Source organism: Chelonoidis abingdonii, chromosome 5, assembly GCF_003597395.2.
Source record: "Chelonoidis abingdonii isolate Lonesome George chromosome 5, CheloAbing_2.0, whole genome shotgun sequence".
NCBI classification, from domain to species: domain Eukaryota; kingdom Metazoa; phylum Chordata; order Testudines; family Testudinidae; genus Chelonoidis; species Chelonoidis abingdonii.
This window is the reverse complement of record NC_133773.1, coordinates 13,759,064-13,775,108: the sequence shown is the minus strand read 5'-3', so window position 1 is coordinate 13,775,108 and position 16,045 is coordinate 13,759,064. Positions and strand designations below refer to the sequence as shown.

Here is a 16,045-nt window from a genome sequence, read left to right as displayed (position 1 = left end):
TACCAGCATGAATTCCTCTAAGCTTAATTACCAGCTTAGATCTGATAGGCTGTGACCAATCAGGACTTCCAGTGCCTGGTACACTCTGGTCCCCTCCCAAAATCTTTCAAGGGGACCCCCAAGACCCAGATCCCCTGGATCTTAACACGAGGAAAGTAAACCCTTTCCCCCACCGTTGCCTCTCCCAGGCTTCCTCTCCCTGGGTTACCTTGGAAGATCACTGTGATTCAACTCCTTGAATCTTAAAACAGAGAGGAATTCCATCCTCCCGCCTCCCTTCTCTCTCCCTTCCTCCCACCAATTCTCTGGTGAGTACAGACTCAGTTCCCTTGAGCCTTAACAAGGGGAAAAAAATCAATTGGGTCTTTTAAAAAGAAAAGCTTTTAATAAGAGAAAGAAAAAGTAAAAAATGGTCTCCGTAAAATCAAGTTGGAAATGTTACAGGGTCTTTCAGCTTATAGACGGTAGGAATACCCTCCCAGCCTAAGTATACAAGTACAAATTAAAATCCTTTCAGCAAAATACACATTAAAATCCTTCCGGTCAAATACACATTTGCAAATAGAACAATCAAAAGACTAAAACCGCCTTTCTAATTTGTACTTACTAAAATTTGAACAGATGATTTAGAGCCTGTATGTACGTCTGGTCACTCTCAGAACCCAGAGAGAACAAAGCAAAACCCAAAAAACACAAAGGCTTCCCTCCACCAAGATTTGAAAGTATCTTGTCTCCTGATTGGTCCTCTGGTTAAGTGTTCCAGGTTCAGTTTGTTAACCCCTTACAGGTAAAAGAGACATTAACCCTTAACTATCTCTTTATGACACCATGCTACTTTGGAATTGCTTTGGCTCTGCAATCTCAGCCTTTTCCTGTACAGGATACTTGAAGCCTGTTAGATTTTTGTTTTATTTTGGTTTTAATTACATTTTCTAGACAAGCTGGAATATCTCACTAGATACTTACAAGGCTCACTGTAGTATCTGAGCACCTCTGTATCTCATAGTGGTGTCACAAGGATAAGATCTGTGAAGTGGACTCCCCCATTTTACAGATGGGGAAACTGAGGCACAAGGAAGCTGCAGTGACTTGGCCTAGGTGACACAAGAAAGCTAAAACTGAGCTGAGAGTTGAACCTCGCTCTCTTAAGTCCAAGTCCAGTGTGCTGTGCTGTTATGCCAGCCCTCAGTCACATAACAGAAAGGTGTGTTTTTTAGGATTTAAACCCAGTAGATTATCAAGAGTTACTTTTGAAAGGGAGTTAGTTTTGTATTCGTAAAGAAGAATAAAATAGGGGGACCTCTCTGGAGTAGAATGGAAGTTTTTTTTTTCTGTCCCTAATCATAGCCTCTTGCTGAGAGTGTACACAAATAAATTGTTTTATAACCAAAGGAAAAATACATTTAAGATAACTATCTGATTTATAAACACACAAACCAGGCCATTCAGAGTGAAGAGTGATTGAGCAGCTCATTCTTCATTTCTTGCAGCCCATATGTGAATTTCTTTGAGAAAAGTAGAGAAAATGAACCCAATGAGGAATTGGTTACATTATGTATAAATGTTTTTCCTCAACAAAAATTCAGATACGGTCTGCAAGGCAATCAGTTCCTCATTAGGATTTAATCTAGTTAATCTCCCCTTCCATTTAGTATCTGAACTCCTCCCAAATATTTACAAGTAGAAATAATAAGTTCTCTTTCTCTTTCTTCCTTATTAGCCTTCAGAAGAAACAGCTTGATTAGTTTGCAGGTTTTTGTTTGTTTGTGTGGGTAACAGAATGAGGAAAAGCTCAGTCTCATCACTGTGGTTTTGCATTCAGCTCTGGGAGTGACGAGGGCCAGAGTGACTCGCCTCTTTAGGGGAAGGGAGTGCCAGAATCTGGGTCCCTCTCCAGTGACAATTGTGTGTCTCACCACCTGCACCTCCTGCACTGGTCAACAGTTTCATTGTTCCAGTGAAACGTAGCTGTCATGGAAGGAGTAGTGGTTGGGTGGGTAACCAGCTCTGGTCCCGTGGAGAAGCCAGTGCAGGGAGTGGTGTATTGGTGATGTGCTCGTGGCAATCTGTGTTCAGGAAATGTGGTGTCAGCCATATATATGAGATCCAGAAGCCTAGAGGTCACAAGTGCTTGGATCAGGATGGCCAGCTTTGTGACGACAAGATTGCTTGCTATCTGCTGGGCAGTCGCAAATGGAAGAATGGTGTCTTTGCCGCTCTTGGTGTTCGGATAGTCAGTAGCCCGAGTCCAAAGGGCCCCCAAGTCTGCAGACAGATATAGTCTGAAGGCAGCTGCCCTCGGGACTGAGACATGTTCTAAAGGAGGCAGACTCTTCAACTGAAAGCTGCATATGAAGAGTAGAGGGCAAGGTTAGCTTCTGCAGGGGACACTTTTCTCAAATGTTAAGTTCCGCAGCCTCCCCATCAATGATGGAAATTGTAGGAAAAAAAGATCTAGTAGATTAATGAAATCTAGGCCTGGCAAAGCAAATGGCCTTTATGAAGGTGCAGGCTTCAATTCAGGCTTTGTTACCCAATTCCCACTTTTCTGTATACAAGTCTCATTTGGCAGTGAGTAGAGGTCTTATTTCTTAGGATTGGGAGTCCATGTTTCACAGTCAGTGCTGAACTGACCTCCCTCCAGAGTTCTGCTAATGTTTATGTTTTGGCCAATAGGCATTGCTGTTAAGTGACTTGATGTTCACAATCTCCTTTCCTCCTTGGAGCCTTTTCTATCCCTGCTGACTTCATTGATTGCAAAGGGATTGCTATTTTAAACTTGATTCTCTCACTGGAAGAGCTGTATGCTACCCACATAGGTTACTTGAGCTGGCTGAATGTCTTTACATTAAGTCTAAAGCTTTTTGGGGTTTCTTCCCGATTTCAAAACATGTTTAAAACGGGAAGAATAGCAACGTCATATCAGAAACTTCTCATTTATTATTTGTGTTCTCTAGCAATGTTGCACATTTATTAACTTGCGTTGGTTGTGTCTCAATCTGATGATCAGTACTGTCAAATCATCTTTTCTACTCTTCTTATTATAATCATCTTCTTCTCTCCTGTCATAAATTATAAAGATATAAAAAGCACTAGTGTTGATTATTCTCTGTGTGAAGGACTGAATTAAGTTCTTTACAATAAACGATTTCAATTAAACATGTAACAAGGCAGTACTTTTTCTGTAGCATAGCTTATTTGCATAAAACACATTCTTCACCGCCTCTGTGCTTAGGCTATATAGCCAAAAGGTGGCAGCACTCCATCTGTTTAGTTGTTCTGTATTTTGTAGATAAACAACCTTTTTCTTTAAAACCCATTTCAGAAACCTTCCTTCAGTCTTCACCTTCCCACTATAACTTCCAATGTTTCTATTAAACAGAGCTGTTCTGCATCTTGCAAACTTTCCAGACCCTGAAAGTGATTTCCATTAGGTAGGCTTTCTGAGTCAGAGGTTCTAAACGTGTCCTATTGTATAGAAACAAACATTCAAACAGATGTCTTAATTTTTAAAAAGATTCCTTTCTTGCATTGTAGACTGAGCAGTGATTCCTAAATTGAAGATCTCAACTGTGAGTAGTATGACAAATACAATGTAGAAAAATTAATACTTTTCAGTGCTATAGTAACTTTCTAATGGTGGTCTCAGAACAAGTTATACTGCAAGCCTCATTACATTTCTGTGAGTTGGACATGAATTTTCCTTAGTTTAGTGCTGGGGAAATTGTCTGAGGCCTTACTACACTAAAGGGAAAAGTAGATCTAAGCTACGCAATTTGAGTTACGTGAATAGCGTAACTCCAGTCAACGTAGCTTAGATCTATTTATCACAGGGTCCATGCTACGCGATGTCAACGGGAGATGCTCTCCTGTCGACTCACCATACTCTTCCCAATCCAGTGGAGTACAGGAGTCAACGGGAGAGCGATTGATGGTCAATTTAAGGGGTCTTCACTAGACCTACTAAATCGACCACCGATGCATCGATCACTGCACATCGATCCCCTGATAAGTGTAGACAAGCCCTCAGGTTAAGTTTGCTTTGTTCAGGATCACTCAAGAGGATGTTGTCAGTTGGGACTTGTGCTCCTAAATCTCTCAGAAGCTTTTGAATTCACCCAAAATCCACATCTCCTTCCAGTTAGGTACTTTAATAACAAGACCATCCGTGGCCGGAGCTTTAGAAGGCAATGTGCAAAGTGGAGACCACTAAAGAAACTTAAGAGGAGTGGTCAGAAGCAAGGAACAAGAGTTCTGTAGTGGTTTCAAAACAACAAAAATCCATTAAACAAACTAATACTGAGGCACTGCATGTCGTTTAAGTTGGTTTCGATCATACTGGAACTGACCTTTCTGAGGTGCTTCCCCTGGCATGACTACTGCCTCACTGAGAACTACACAGAGTAGGGAGCCTTACTTACCTGATTATCCTTTGGGAGGTCCTCTGCTTTTTTGGAATAGCAAAACCTTTTCAGGTTTTCCCTCCACTTCACACTACTTCCCTTCCTCAAACTATGTTGTAGCCACCATTCTTATGGATTTACGAGTGGCTGAGACTCCCTTTAGACTAGTCAGTCTTGCTTCTAAATTGGCTACTAGAGGATTCCTGTGGATTCTAGCACGCAGCAGCGGAAGGCATGTACGTTACTGCCTGAGCTGGATGCTGTATCTAATATATGATGATGGACTTTTGTCAAAATCTCACTTACGTAGGATGGGATTTTTTGGAAGTGCTCAGCATTGGCCCAACTTAGCTCCCACTGAAGTCAACAGGTTGACTTTTTTGCCCCACATTTTTTACCATTAGAAAATGTGATTTTTTTTCCCAAATCTAGAAACTGAAAATGGAAAACAGACTTTTTTGGTCTTCAACTGACACAACATTGCAAGTCAAAATGAAAATTTTCTTCCTAGCTCTAGCAGTTGCCATTGATGTCAGGGTTAGGCCACGTGCTTTCGAAAATCCCACCCATATGGCATGTCTTTACCGGGATAGCAAGCCTACTCCACTCTTCCTCTTCTCTCTGAGTTGAGACACTTTCCTCTCTCAGGACTAAGACTCTGTTCTATCCAATCGCTCCAGCTTTCTCCACTATGGGACCAGGGCAGTTTGCTCTACCTAGAAGCCACGGTATTCTGGTAGGATGATACACAATTCTCCCCCTTTTCCACATCTCCAATAAAACTCTTGAAGATTTTCACCAGTTTTATTTCTTTGTGCAACCGCTGTCCCAAATTTACTTTTCTTCCCGCCCCCCCCCCAACATTTTTTTAGGAGTCTGAACATTTTTTTGATGAAAATTTGCAATGCATCTTTCATGCCAAATTTTGGCCAGAGGGAGTGTTTTGATAATCTGAGACGGGGAGAAAAGTCAGTCAAGAGGTGGTGCTTCTGGGTGTAATTGCTAGTCTCCCAGTGGATTAAACACAAGGCTGGTGGCCAAGGCCGTCAGCTCAGTGCCACTGACAGCTGCCACCTCAAGCTTATCCATCAATCAGTGAATGGTGGTATTGAACAATGATTGTGACAGAATACAGTCTGGCTGCACTCCCAGGTAGGAAACCATTCTGCTCTGAGATCCTGAATATACCAGTGACATTGTCTGGCAAATTGTTGCAACTGATCTGGTTGAGCGATAAGCAATGGTTTGAATCCCTATGCATTATCATCAAGTGGCCTCCAGCTCTGCATTACAACCAGCTCAGTATCAACCTGTCCAGGCGAGGCACTGATATTTGGGCAACGTCATAGTGCTGGAAGAAAAGATGTGGATGCTTGTATAGAAGCAGCTGCCGCCATGTTTCAAGCCCGTCAGTGGCCTTTGTTGGGCCCTTGTGACATCAGACTTGCTGTGAAGTTGAGATCTGTAGAACCACCGTTATACAAACTCTATCATAAGGCAGTGAACGTGGGCTCCGTTGAAGGCTGAAGAACACTGGATTTATGTTTTTGATTCTTGTTGACTTCGTTAGCTGCTCCATATTGAATGGCAGGACAAGATCAGAAATTAGGATATTTTGAAGCCAAACTCAGCAACTGCCTCCATCAGCACTGGTGTGGTTTTGATGGTTTTCTTGGTGTGGACATATTGTTAGACTGGAAGCCCAGCAGATTCTGAAGCATGTGTAGCAAGGAATGCTGCTCCATGGCTGGAAATCAGGTGAGTGTTGAAAGCTTTAGGCGCGTGACAGGATTGCCAGTTATGGACATAAACTGAGTTTACCACCTGACTACCTTAAGCCTCTTTCCAGAGATGGATCCAGGTACTGCTCAATTTGCAAGGAGGCCACATGCCTCTGGGATTTGCCATGATGATTACCAAGGCAACTGAAGTACTAGTTCTGGCCATTCAACCTGTATCACCTTCTGTGGGTTTTGGTGAAAGCATAAAGGTTGAAATATGCTGTAAACCGTTAAGGATCTTCTGAAACTAGAAGCTGTTACTGTAAAACCATATAAAATGCTAAAGATATGAGAGTGTGAGTTTGTCCTGAACTGTGTAATGCAGGTGCCTTTAACAGTAATGTCCAAAGACAGCTGTTCGCTGCATCTGACATGCATCCGACGAAGTGGGTATTCACCCACGAAAGCTCATGCTCCAAAACTTCTGTTGCTCTATAAGGTGCCACAGGACTCTTTGCTGCTGTTCATTGCAGTCTGCTGGCCGCTTGTCACTCGCTAATTAGCAGCTGGTAATGCTGCTCTTTGACTACACAGCTTTTCCATCAGCAGCTGGAGAGGGACCACCTGAGGGGAAGTGGAGGGAGATGTTTCTCTCCCTCTCATAACAAAAGTGCTTAAAGCTGAAGATTTTCATGATGTTTCTCATGCGATCTGTATGTAATGGTGCAGTGTCACTCAAAGTAGCTTAAAGGGACTGTTTGATTAAACCCACATTTAAAAAGCCCCAAACTTGCCAGTGTTACATATGCTGTTTTAGATTATTCAAATAAAATTTTAAAAACTAAATCTTCCCTTTACCATTAATTCACCTTGTCCGCATTTCACTCCTTGTGGGCAATTCTGTTCTTTTTTCCCCCTAGTTGCTGTCACTCTTTGGTTACGCTACATTACCACAATAGTGCAATGTTTGAGAAGTGGGACAATGTTAATTGGAAATAATGCTAATGGAAATAATTTTTGAAAATATTCCTCTTGATGTTATGTTTATAAAACCCATTCATAAACACACACAATCTGGGTTCTAAATGAATTGATATTGCTTCTTTAAAAGAGGATCTTCTCCTTTGACATACTGGCAGAGCAGTTTGTGAGGAAGCCTCTGTAAGAATAGACATTTTGTGAAGTAATCAAGGGAGAAATACACGTATATTAGGTTTCTATTTGGTCTGAAAATTCAGTGCCATCTGTTCCAGATGTTTTCAGCTGCATTTATAGCAAGCAACTGCTGTGCTATTTAAAAAGAAAAACAGTTTATTTTACACTGTTTTTCTCTCTGACCCATTGCACATAGACGACCAGCCATGGAATCAGTTCCTTAGTCTGCGTAACAGAAGTTGCGCAAATACTGTTGAATAATTTAATAAATGTGAACTCTGGGGCAAGGCTTATGTGCGTGTGTGCTGGCTTTGTATTGTTAGCTGCTAATACTAGCTTGTAGAGAACGTTACATCTTATCCCATCGTGCAGGGGAACAGCAGCTTGTAAAATGGTACAATGTTCATACATTGTAAAATCATAGGAATTTATCCTCCAGAACAGACTTCTGGTTACCTGCTACAATACAGTATGTGAGGAAACCATCTCTAACTAGAGATGAGCCTGTGCTTCAAAATTCAGTATTGGATCTAAACTTTGTGGGTGCCAGGATCTGGGATGTTGGTTTGGGCTCAGCTCTAGAATTAAACATATCAGATGGTGCTCTAGTAATTATTGTCCAGTAGTCCAGAAGAAACAAATGCAGGTGTTCAGTTATTGGTTTTGAATCTGGCCCCCTCTCCTCTGCCCCTCCCCCAATATGAAATATTTGGGAATCTGCTGTGCGAAGTGAGCTTTTCTTAGCTGGAAACTAATAGCTAAAGGCTACAATAATGTGGATGTTACTAACTGAGTCCAAGATGAAGGAAAACACCAAATGTTGATGGGAGAATTGCTGGTAAACTGTTAGTTGGAAAATGGAGAGACGAGGAGGAATTTATGAAGCTTATTGGCTTATAAAATTCTTGGAATGGTTTTTGCTCAGAGAAAGCTTGACATCCTGTAGCAAAGCAGACATCCTAGTAAACAAATTTGTTTGCCAGGTCTCTATATGCGCCATATTACCCTGAGTTCTTGAAGATCTAAATCAATTTACTGGTAGCTGCTATTGCTTTTAGAGTGCTCTTTTGTGGGGCACGATTAGAAGACCTGATAATGTTAATATGTTCTCCAGGGGTTCTCCCACTTCGGACTGGCCCTCTAAGCCTTTGCAGGAACGGGGCAATGTTTTGTTTCCCAAATGCACCTGTCTTTCACAGTTGGTAGAAAACTTTAGACCCCAGTTCTGCAGCGTTACACGCTCTGAAAAGCCTCATTGACTTCAGTGCTGCTTGCAGTATGTAAATTAAGAACGTGTATTTGACAATTATCACTGAATGGTTTCTCTATCCTAAGAATGATAAAGGTTGACAAATGTTTACTTATCTACATTAAATATAATTAAAGTATTTAGCATAGTATGTTGCAGACTTCCTTTAATTTTGACTGTAACTCTTGATATTTGCTGGTCAGAAGTAGGTTTACAAACACTCGCTTGGGAAGTTTCGGCGATCTTATTTAGTGGTGAAATTGTGTAGTGAAAATCACATTTAATGGAACAGGAGGGCTTCCTGGCATTGTTATAAAATTAGGAACAAGTGGGAGGTGAGGGGAGAAGGAAAGGGGGAGAGAAATGAAAGAGAGAAATTTAGAAAATCAATACATGAATGAATAGCCGGCACACAGCAATGACTGCTGTGATGGCCTGACTTGCTGTAGCTAGGTCTCTAGATAATCCTCAGATGTCAGATTTCCGTAAGGCCAACATGTGACGCAAAGCTTGCCTCTCCACAGAGAAGTGTGCTTTGCTGGTATTAAGAGGCTGGCTGGCGCCTCGTCTCTCACCGTGCGTGAGAATGTGCGTGTGTCTGTCTGTCTGTATGCACTATGTGTGTCTGTCTGTGTAGGTGACTCTACAGGCAATATGTTTTAGAAGAGCTTTTAAGTGAAACCAGATTTCTTCAAGCTATTGGCTAGTGTACAGACGCACCAAACTACTATGTGCGTCTCTTTCTTTAAAGAAAAGACTCCAAGCTGGGATTACCTTTCTCACACCTGCCACCACTGATGCCCTCTCAAGGTTAGAGTTTGAGCTACGTGGGACCAGCTTAATACCAAACGCCATTCAAAAGGAGCTGCATGAAGGAACAGCAGACACGGAAAGAAGAGCAACAGCACCCACCCAATAACATGAACAATAGTTTGCAGGTTAACCTGCCCAGGAGTTGGGCTGGTTCAAATAGCTCACTCCAGGAGAAGTCTGAGCACTCTTTTTTTCTTTTCTATTACTACAGAATGGAGGATGAGGCGGTGCTGGACAGAGGGGCTTCCTTCCTTAAGCATGTATGCGATGAAGAAGAAGTGGAAGGTAAGAGATCTGTATTTTTGGGGGTTAATGTCTCTCTTTAAAATTTAATATTTCTATATTAGAGCAAAGCAAATTTCCCCAGGCAGATTCAGTGAAAAGTGATAGTTCTTTTTCTGAACAGTTAAGCTTAAAAATGATTGAAATGGCGGCAGCCAGAATTAGCGTGGACTTGACTCTTTACACCTTAACTCTCACTTTGAAAATGGGATGCTTTATGTGCTACTGGCATTCTTTCTTTATTTCCAAGATAACATTCACGTGCCTCCACAGAATAGCCATGAGATGCTGTGTGTTTTTTACATAAATGCATTTCACAGCACTTAAGAATCAATATTGCACCTTGTATGGTATACATTGGCAGGCCTCACAAATGGAGGAGACCCTTGCACAAAATGATCCCAGCTGTCGGTATTGAGTGCTGGCCCCTGGGCGCCAGACTCAGGGCACTAAGAGGATCATTTTCTGTGGGATTCTTTCGGCTTAGAAGAAATACAGGTCCATGACTTTCTGTGAGAAAACGGACCTGTTTAACTAGGCCAAGAGTTGCCCCAAATTTAAAGAAATGAACAAGAGCATCTGAAATTTTTTTTGCATAAACTAAATATATTTATGTAACTCCCACCAAACTATGAAAGTAGTTTTAGAAAATATATGCAAAATACAGCGATTGGATCTCTAAATGTAACTGTCAAGCTTCCAGCAATTCAAACCAATCATTTCAATGAAAAATAGCCTGGAAACTGCCAGGTATGAGAAGCGCAGTGTTTTGTTTCCTCAACTATGTCAGCTGTGCTCCGCAGCTATAAAAATCACCCTGTTGGTTTTAACTAGGCCATTTACTGTCTATAGGGGTTGGGGTGAGAGGGTCTCCTGTTAGAGGATACGGACCCCCACGGGTGTGAAAGCTTTGGCACAGAATGTAGACATGTAATTTTTTGTTTAAGTGTTTCTCCATATTTTAAAGCCTAAAATGGTGACAAGTCCTGTAACTGCAGGTGGAAACAATGTAAATAAAACCTGCCTCTGCCCCCGGATAACAAAACCCAGTTATAGGTGTAAGGAGCAGAGCAGCAAAAGCTCATGCCAACCCCCTAAAGGTGTATTAAAAATAGAAGGGTTTTGGGTAACTGTTAAGACTGATTTTCTATCTGACCCTTCTTTAATATTCTTTCCAGGCGAATATGCAAATGTGATCTATCGTTAAAGAATCACAGTCCAATTGTTATCACCTTGCGGGGGGCAGGGAGTAAGAGGAGATGAAAAGAGATGAAGTGTCTATATAATTCCTCAGCACAGGAGACTGGGAACTGTAACGCCAGGTCTGAGCCTTTTGATAGTTATGCAACCCAAAGTTTGAGTCTCACTCCCTCGTTCTCATTAATGGCAGTGCCTAGGTACTACAGGGAAACGTCTTAAACACCCCAGATAACTAGTTAAGGAAGCTAGCACATGTACGTTTTTGAATACTTGCAGTGTAGCAACTGCCAGTGTGTCGGAATAGGAACAGGTGTACTAATGTGAAAAGACTTCAAGTTGCCACTTCACCTCTGCTGTTTGGGGCATGGGTTGTCCTTTTTGTATGTGCTTTGATAGCACCGGGCACATTTTGGGCACATTGCCATATAAATAATTATTCATATGTGTTGGCCTTTTGTATTCGTTGCATTTGCCTAACCAGAAACACACCACACATGCATGTGCCTAATCTACCTGTAACAGTAACACTAATGGGAATTATATGAGAGCATATGCCCCTATGACATGTCCCCAGACTTTGAAGATAATTTAAGATCTCTGTGTGTATCTGGCCATTTCCTGCTTATTGTCATGGAGAAGTTATCATTTCACTTCTGATGTTAATGGGTAAATGCTACCTACCACAATTTTGAGGACTTCAATAACTCAGTCATGTGTTAGGGGTTGTTATAAAAGTGTATGGGTAGGGTTCTGTGGCCTGCTTTGTGCAGGAGGTCAGACTAGATGATCATATTGGTCCCTTCTGACCTACGAGTCTATGAATATCAAAAAGGCATAAGTAATAACTACAATACATTTTTTTTTTTTTTATGAAGAGCTGCTTTGTTGGCGGCTGGCTCACGACGTTTAGAGATGCTCGGAAATACAGCTCAGCATATTTTACTGAGGTTATTTCCCTATTCCATTTCAGAGAATGGGAAAATGTAAGCATTATTGCGAGAATGAGGAACAGACAGAGCTCCAGGGTCAAGTTTTTCAGAAAAGAAAAGCAGCCTCTTTTATCTACAGCACTGTACATTCCTTTCTTAAAAGGTGGTGACGTATTCCTAAAATTCCACTAAGTTAGGAATCTAGATATGTGAGACAGATTACTTTTTCCCTTGTTCCAAAACAAGTTAAGCTCCACCTTATCCCTTGTGATAAGATCTTACCTCTCTAACTCCCCTCAAGCCAGTAATAGCTCTGACTTCATAGTGGTGTGGAGGATACTTAGATTTCAAGTTTGGCAACTCAGTTGAAACTGTGAAGAAGGAGTGGCACTCTGACAGGGTTCAGGTATGTAGGTGAATGTGGCCTGCATTTCCGCAAGTTTCCCCCCACCCTGTATCCATCTACTTTAATAAGTTAGGGATGCCATGAAGTTGGATGCAGTATTGGAACCTGACTAGAATAGAATTCTCTGTTACACTGGAAATTTGTCTGTGGATCTCGTCAATGTTAAGGGGAGTTATCTACATAAACGTCTGTACACATGGATCAGAGAAACATGGTACTTAATTAGGGACTTTGCATCAAGAGAAACTTTAAAAAAAACCAAAACCAAAAAAAAAACAAAACCCTCCCAACCCCTAAAACCATTTGCCATTTTTGCTAAACCTCTTTTTTTCTTTTGCTTGCCCCTGTTATGATGTCAGTGGATTTGTATTATCACACATTTGGGGGGGAAAATTGTGTAATGTCATAAAATGCTACCTTTAATTTTGCTTCACTCCAAACATCACTCAGGCCTGGTCTACACTACACGTTTAAACCGATTTTAGCAGCACTAAACTGATTTAACGCCGCACCCGTCCACACTACGAGGCCCTTTATATTAATATAAAGGGCTCTTTAAATCGGTTTCTGTACTCCTCCACAACGAGAGGAGTAGCGCTAAAATCGGTATTACCATATCGGATTAGGGTTAGTGTGGCCGCAAATCGATGGTATTGGCCTCCGGGCGGTATCCCATGGTGCACCATTGTGACCACTCTGGACAGCAATCCGATCTCGATTGCTACTGAGGCCTAGTGTAAACAGGAAAAGCCCCGTGAACTTTTGAATTGCATTTTGCCCCAGCGTGGAGCTCTGATCAGTACTGGTGGCAATGGCAGTCCCAATCCAAAAGAGCTCCAGCATGGACCGTACAGGAATACTGGATCTGATCGCTGTATGGGGAGCAATTCTGTTCTATCGAGCTCCGTTACAGAAGACGAAATGTCAAAGCATTTGAAAAATATTTCCAGGCTACACAGTGCTGCGTGGAAAGCGAACGGAAAGCCAAAGAATCAAATGGACTCTCATGGAGGAGGGATGGGGTACTGAGGACTCCAGCTATCCCACAGTCTACAACAGTCTCCGAAAAAGTATTTCTTTCTTGGCTGAGCTCCCAATGCCTATAGGTTCAAACACATTTTCCGGGGTGGTTCAAGGTATAGCTCGTCAATTTACTCCCTCCCCCTCCCACTGAAAGAAAAAGGAAAAAAATCGTTTCCTGACTTTTTTAATGTCACTCGCTGTCTACTGAATGCTACTGGTAGACGCGATGTGCGGCAGTAAAGAGCGGTATCTGCTCCTCTTCTCCTCCCTGCCTGTGGTGGCAGATGTACAATATGCTTGATTGCTGCAGGACCATCATCTGCCCCGTGAGTGCTCCTGGCTGGCCTGAGTGTGAGGCTGCCGCGGGGGGTGCCTGGGTAAAATAGAGTGAACCTCCGTGTCATTCCCAATAGATGGTACAGAACGGTGTAACCGTCCTATCATAGCAACTGGGGGCTGAGCTTCAATCAGCCCCCTCCCTTTCATGTGTAAGAAAAGATTCTGTACTGCCTGGACTATCATAGCAACTGGAGGCTGCCTCCCCCTCATTTTATCTCACTACAAGTCACTGTTCTTATTCCGGCATCTTTATAACTTCATGACACAAATGTGGGGGACACTGCCACGGTAGCCCAGGAAGGTTTGGGGAGGAGGGAAGCAATGGGTGGAGTTGTTGCAGGGACACCCCCCGTGAATGGCATGCAGCTCATCATTTCTGTGGGATCTGACACTGAGCGGCTGTACTCTCTGGTTCTCTGGTACACTGGTTTTCTAGAGGTTATAAATAACCTGAAGGAATTCAGAAAGGGATGGGGTAAAGCACAGCAGAGACAGGCCAATTTTATATACTTTTCACTGTCTGTCCTAAGCAGTCATGCAGTGTTTGGACACTAATGAAGAGTTGCTGTGTCTCACCCCAGAGGCAGACACATGCCAGCAGTGGGGAGGAGAGTCCAACAGAAAGAGTTTGTAAAAATCTGGAGAGCAACTTGAGATCCCTCTGAGCGAATGGTGCTCGTGGCTCCTGGGCACGTGTGTGTCCCGGCATCCTGTTTCCAGGTTCTGGCCTGCCGCTGAGTCAAACGACCGGGGTCACATGAGAACTGCTGGGGTGCAGCACTTATTATAAGAGAGCGGCTATTCGTACAGAAAGAGGAGAACCCAGGGCCAGTGGAATCCATACTAGCCAAGTGGCAGCAGAACAAGTCTCAGTTAGGAGAGGCTTTAGAAATGAAATGGTTTGGGGAAGGAACTTCAGAGCCTAGGGAGAGGGCTGGCAGATTTGTACTGGCAGCTAGGGTTTGAATGGTTATGTTTTCTTAGCAAATCAGATCCAAAGAAGGGGATGTGACATAAACCACGCAGACACATAAGTGGACCATAGCACTGTGCCATACACCAGCTGTTCTCAACCAGGGGTCCAGTGCCCCCGGGGGGCCGCAAGCAGGTTTCGGGGCTCCACCAAGCAGGGCCAGAGTTAGACTCATTAGGGCCAAGGGCAGAAAGCCGAAGCTCTGCCGTGCAGGGCTGAAGCCGGGGCCCTGACCCATGCCACCTGGGGCTAAATCCGAAGCTTGAGCAATGTAGCTTTGTGGACCCCCTTGTGGTGTGGGGCCCCAGGCAACTGCCCTACTTTCTAGCCCAAAACACTGGCCTGGCTTTTATATGCAGAAAACCAGTTGTGGTGGCACAGGTGGGCCATGGGGTTTTTATAGTATATTTGAAGGGAGAGGACTGCTCTACACAGTAAGTGTATATTATTATGCATACCGTTAAACAGTATGGGCCCTGATCCTGAAAAGGGATCAGCCTGCACAGTCCCAGCAAATTTGCCTGTCAAGCTGCAGTCTGTGCAGGCAGCTCCCTTGGCAGGCCTGGCGCGCTGGTTTGCCTCCATTAGTACATCCAAAGCCCTCCACTTGGAACACTCTCTCACACCAGCAGACCAAGGGGCACAATGCCCCAGTCTGACTGTTACCATTTCAACTAGCATGGCCTTCAGCCAAGTTTGGTTAGCCGCCAAGTTGGAGAGCAGGAGCGCATCTCATTCGTGACACTTTTGCACAGAGATGGATTGTTTTTAAATTAATCATTTAATACCATATTAAGTGTTTTTAATGCTGGCTGAGTGTTTGCTTCTTGCCTTTAATTAAGGAGATCAGCAATTCCTATCTTCTCCCTTTAAAACTGAGGTTTAAAAAGCCATGTTACTGCCATTATGGTATTACAAAACTTCCTCAGATTTGATGTAAAATAATTTGTACTACTAGGCTCTGTCACTGGAGAATTTAATATTCCTTTAAAAGAAAGACCACTCAGCACCTATACAGTGCCTTTTCATCCTCAACAGACTTTTAATGTTTAGCATGTGGATAGCCTGTGCCATCCAGGAGGTTAGATAATCTGGTGGTCCATTCTGGCCCTAAACCCTATGGCACTTCCCAAAGGTGTACTTTCTTTAAAAGGCAGAAGGAAAAACCCTGACAGTTCTTTTTAAAATGCACATTCAGCTAAGTACCATTTTAAATAAAATCACATTACAGTCATCCCAAGTTTGACCCAACTTTTTAAATCAGAGCCCTTCAGATAGGACATTAAAGTGTCACAGCAGCAGAAGTGAGAAAGCACTGATGTCATACACAACACCAGCACATTTTAAGATAGCACTAAAGTCTGCCAGCTACCTTGCCAACAGATAAGACATTTGCAGCAGACTAGAATGACATCTCGCCTACGGATACAGAAGATTAGCCATAAGTTGAAAAAAACGGATGGTAAACATGCTGGTAGATTTACTAGTGTCAAGCTATCAAATGTTAGAAAGATGGTATTATGCAAAGAATCTCCTATTAGACCACTTTAAG

The 16,045-nt window shown here is 42.8% G+C and overlaps 1 protein-coding gene across 7 annotated transcripts in view; it reads left to right on the top strand.

The window, feature by feature from the left end:
• The window catches only part of SLC4A4 (solute carrier family 4 member 4), a 242,866-nt gene that overhangs the window by 21,539 nt on the left and 205,282 nt on the right, over nt 1-16,045 (top strand). For 2 of the 7 annotated variants that reach the window (XM_032768080.2, XM_032768079.2), the window contains exon 1: nt 9,099-9,626. In XM_032768080.2, the coding sequence (XP_032623971.1) occupies nt 9,398-9,626 (229 nt within the window). In that variant the 5' untranslated portion in view covers nt 9,099-9,397. Of the gene's footprint in view, nt 1-9,097; nt 9,627-16,045 lie in introns of those variants that run through there. The other 5 variants (XM_032768081.2, XM_032768083.2, XM_032768082.2 and 2 more) reach the window with 4 other exon arrangements.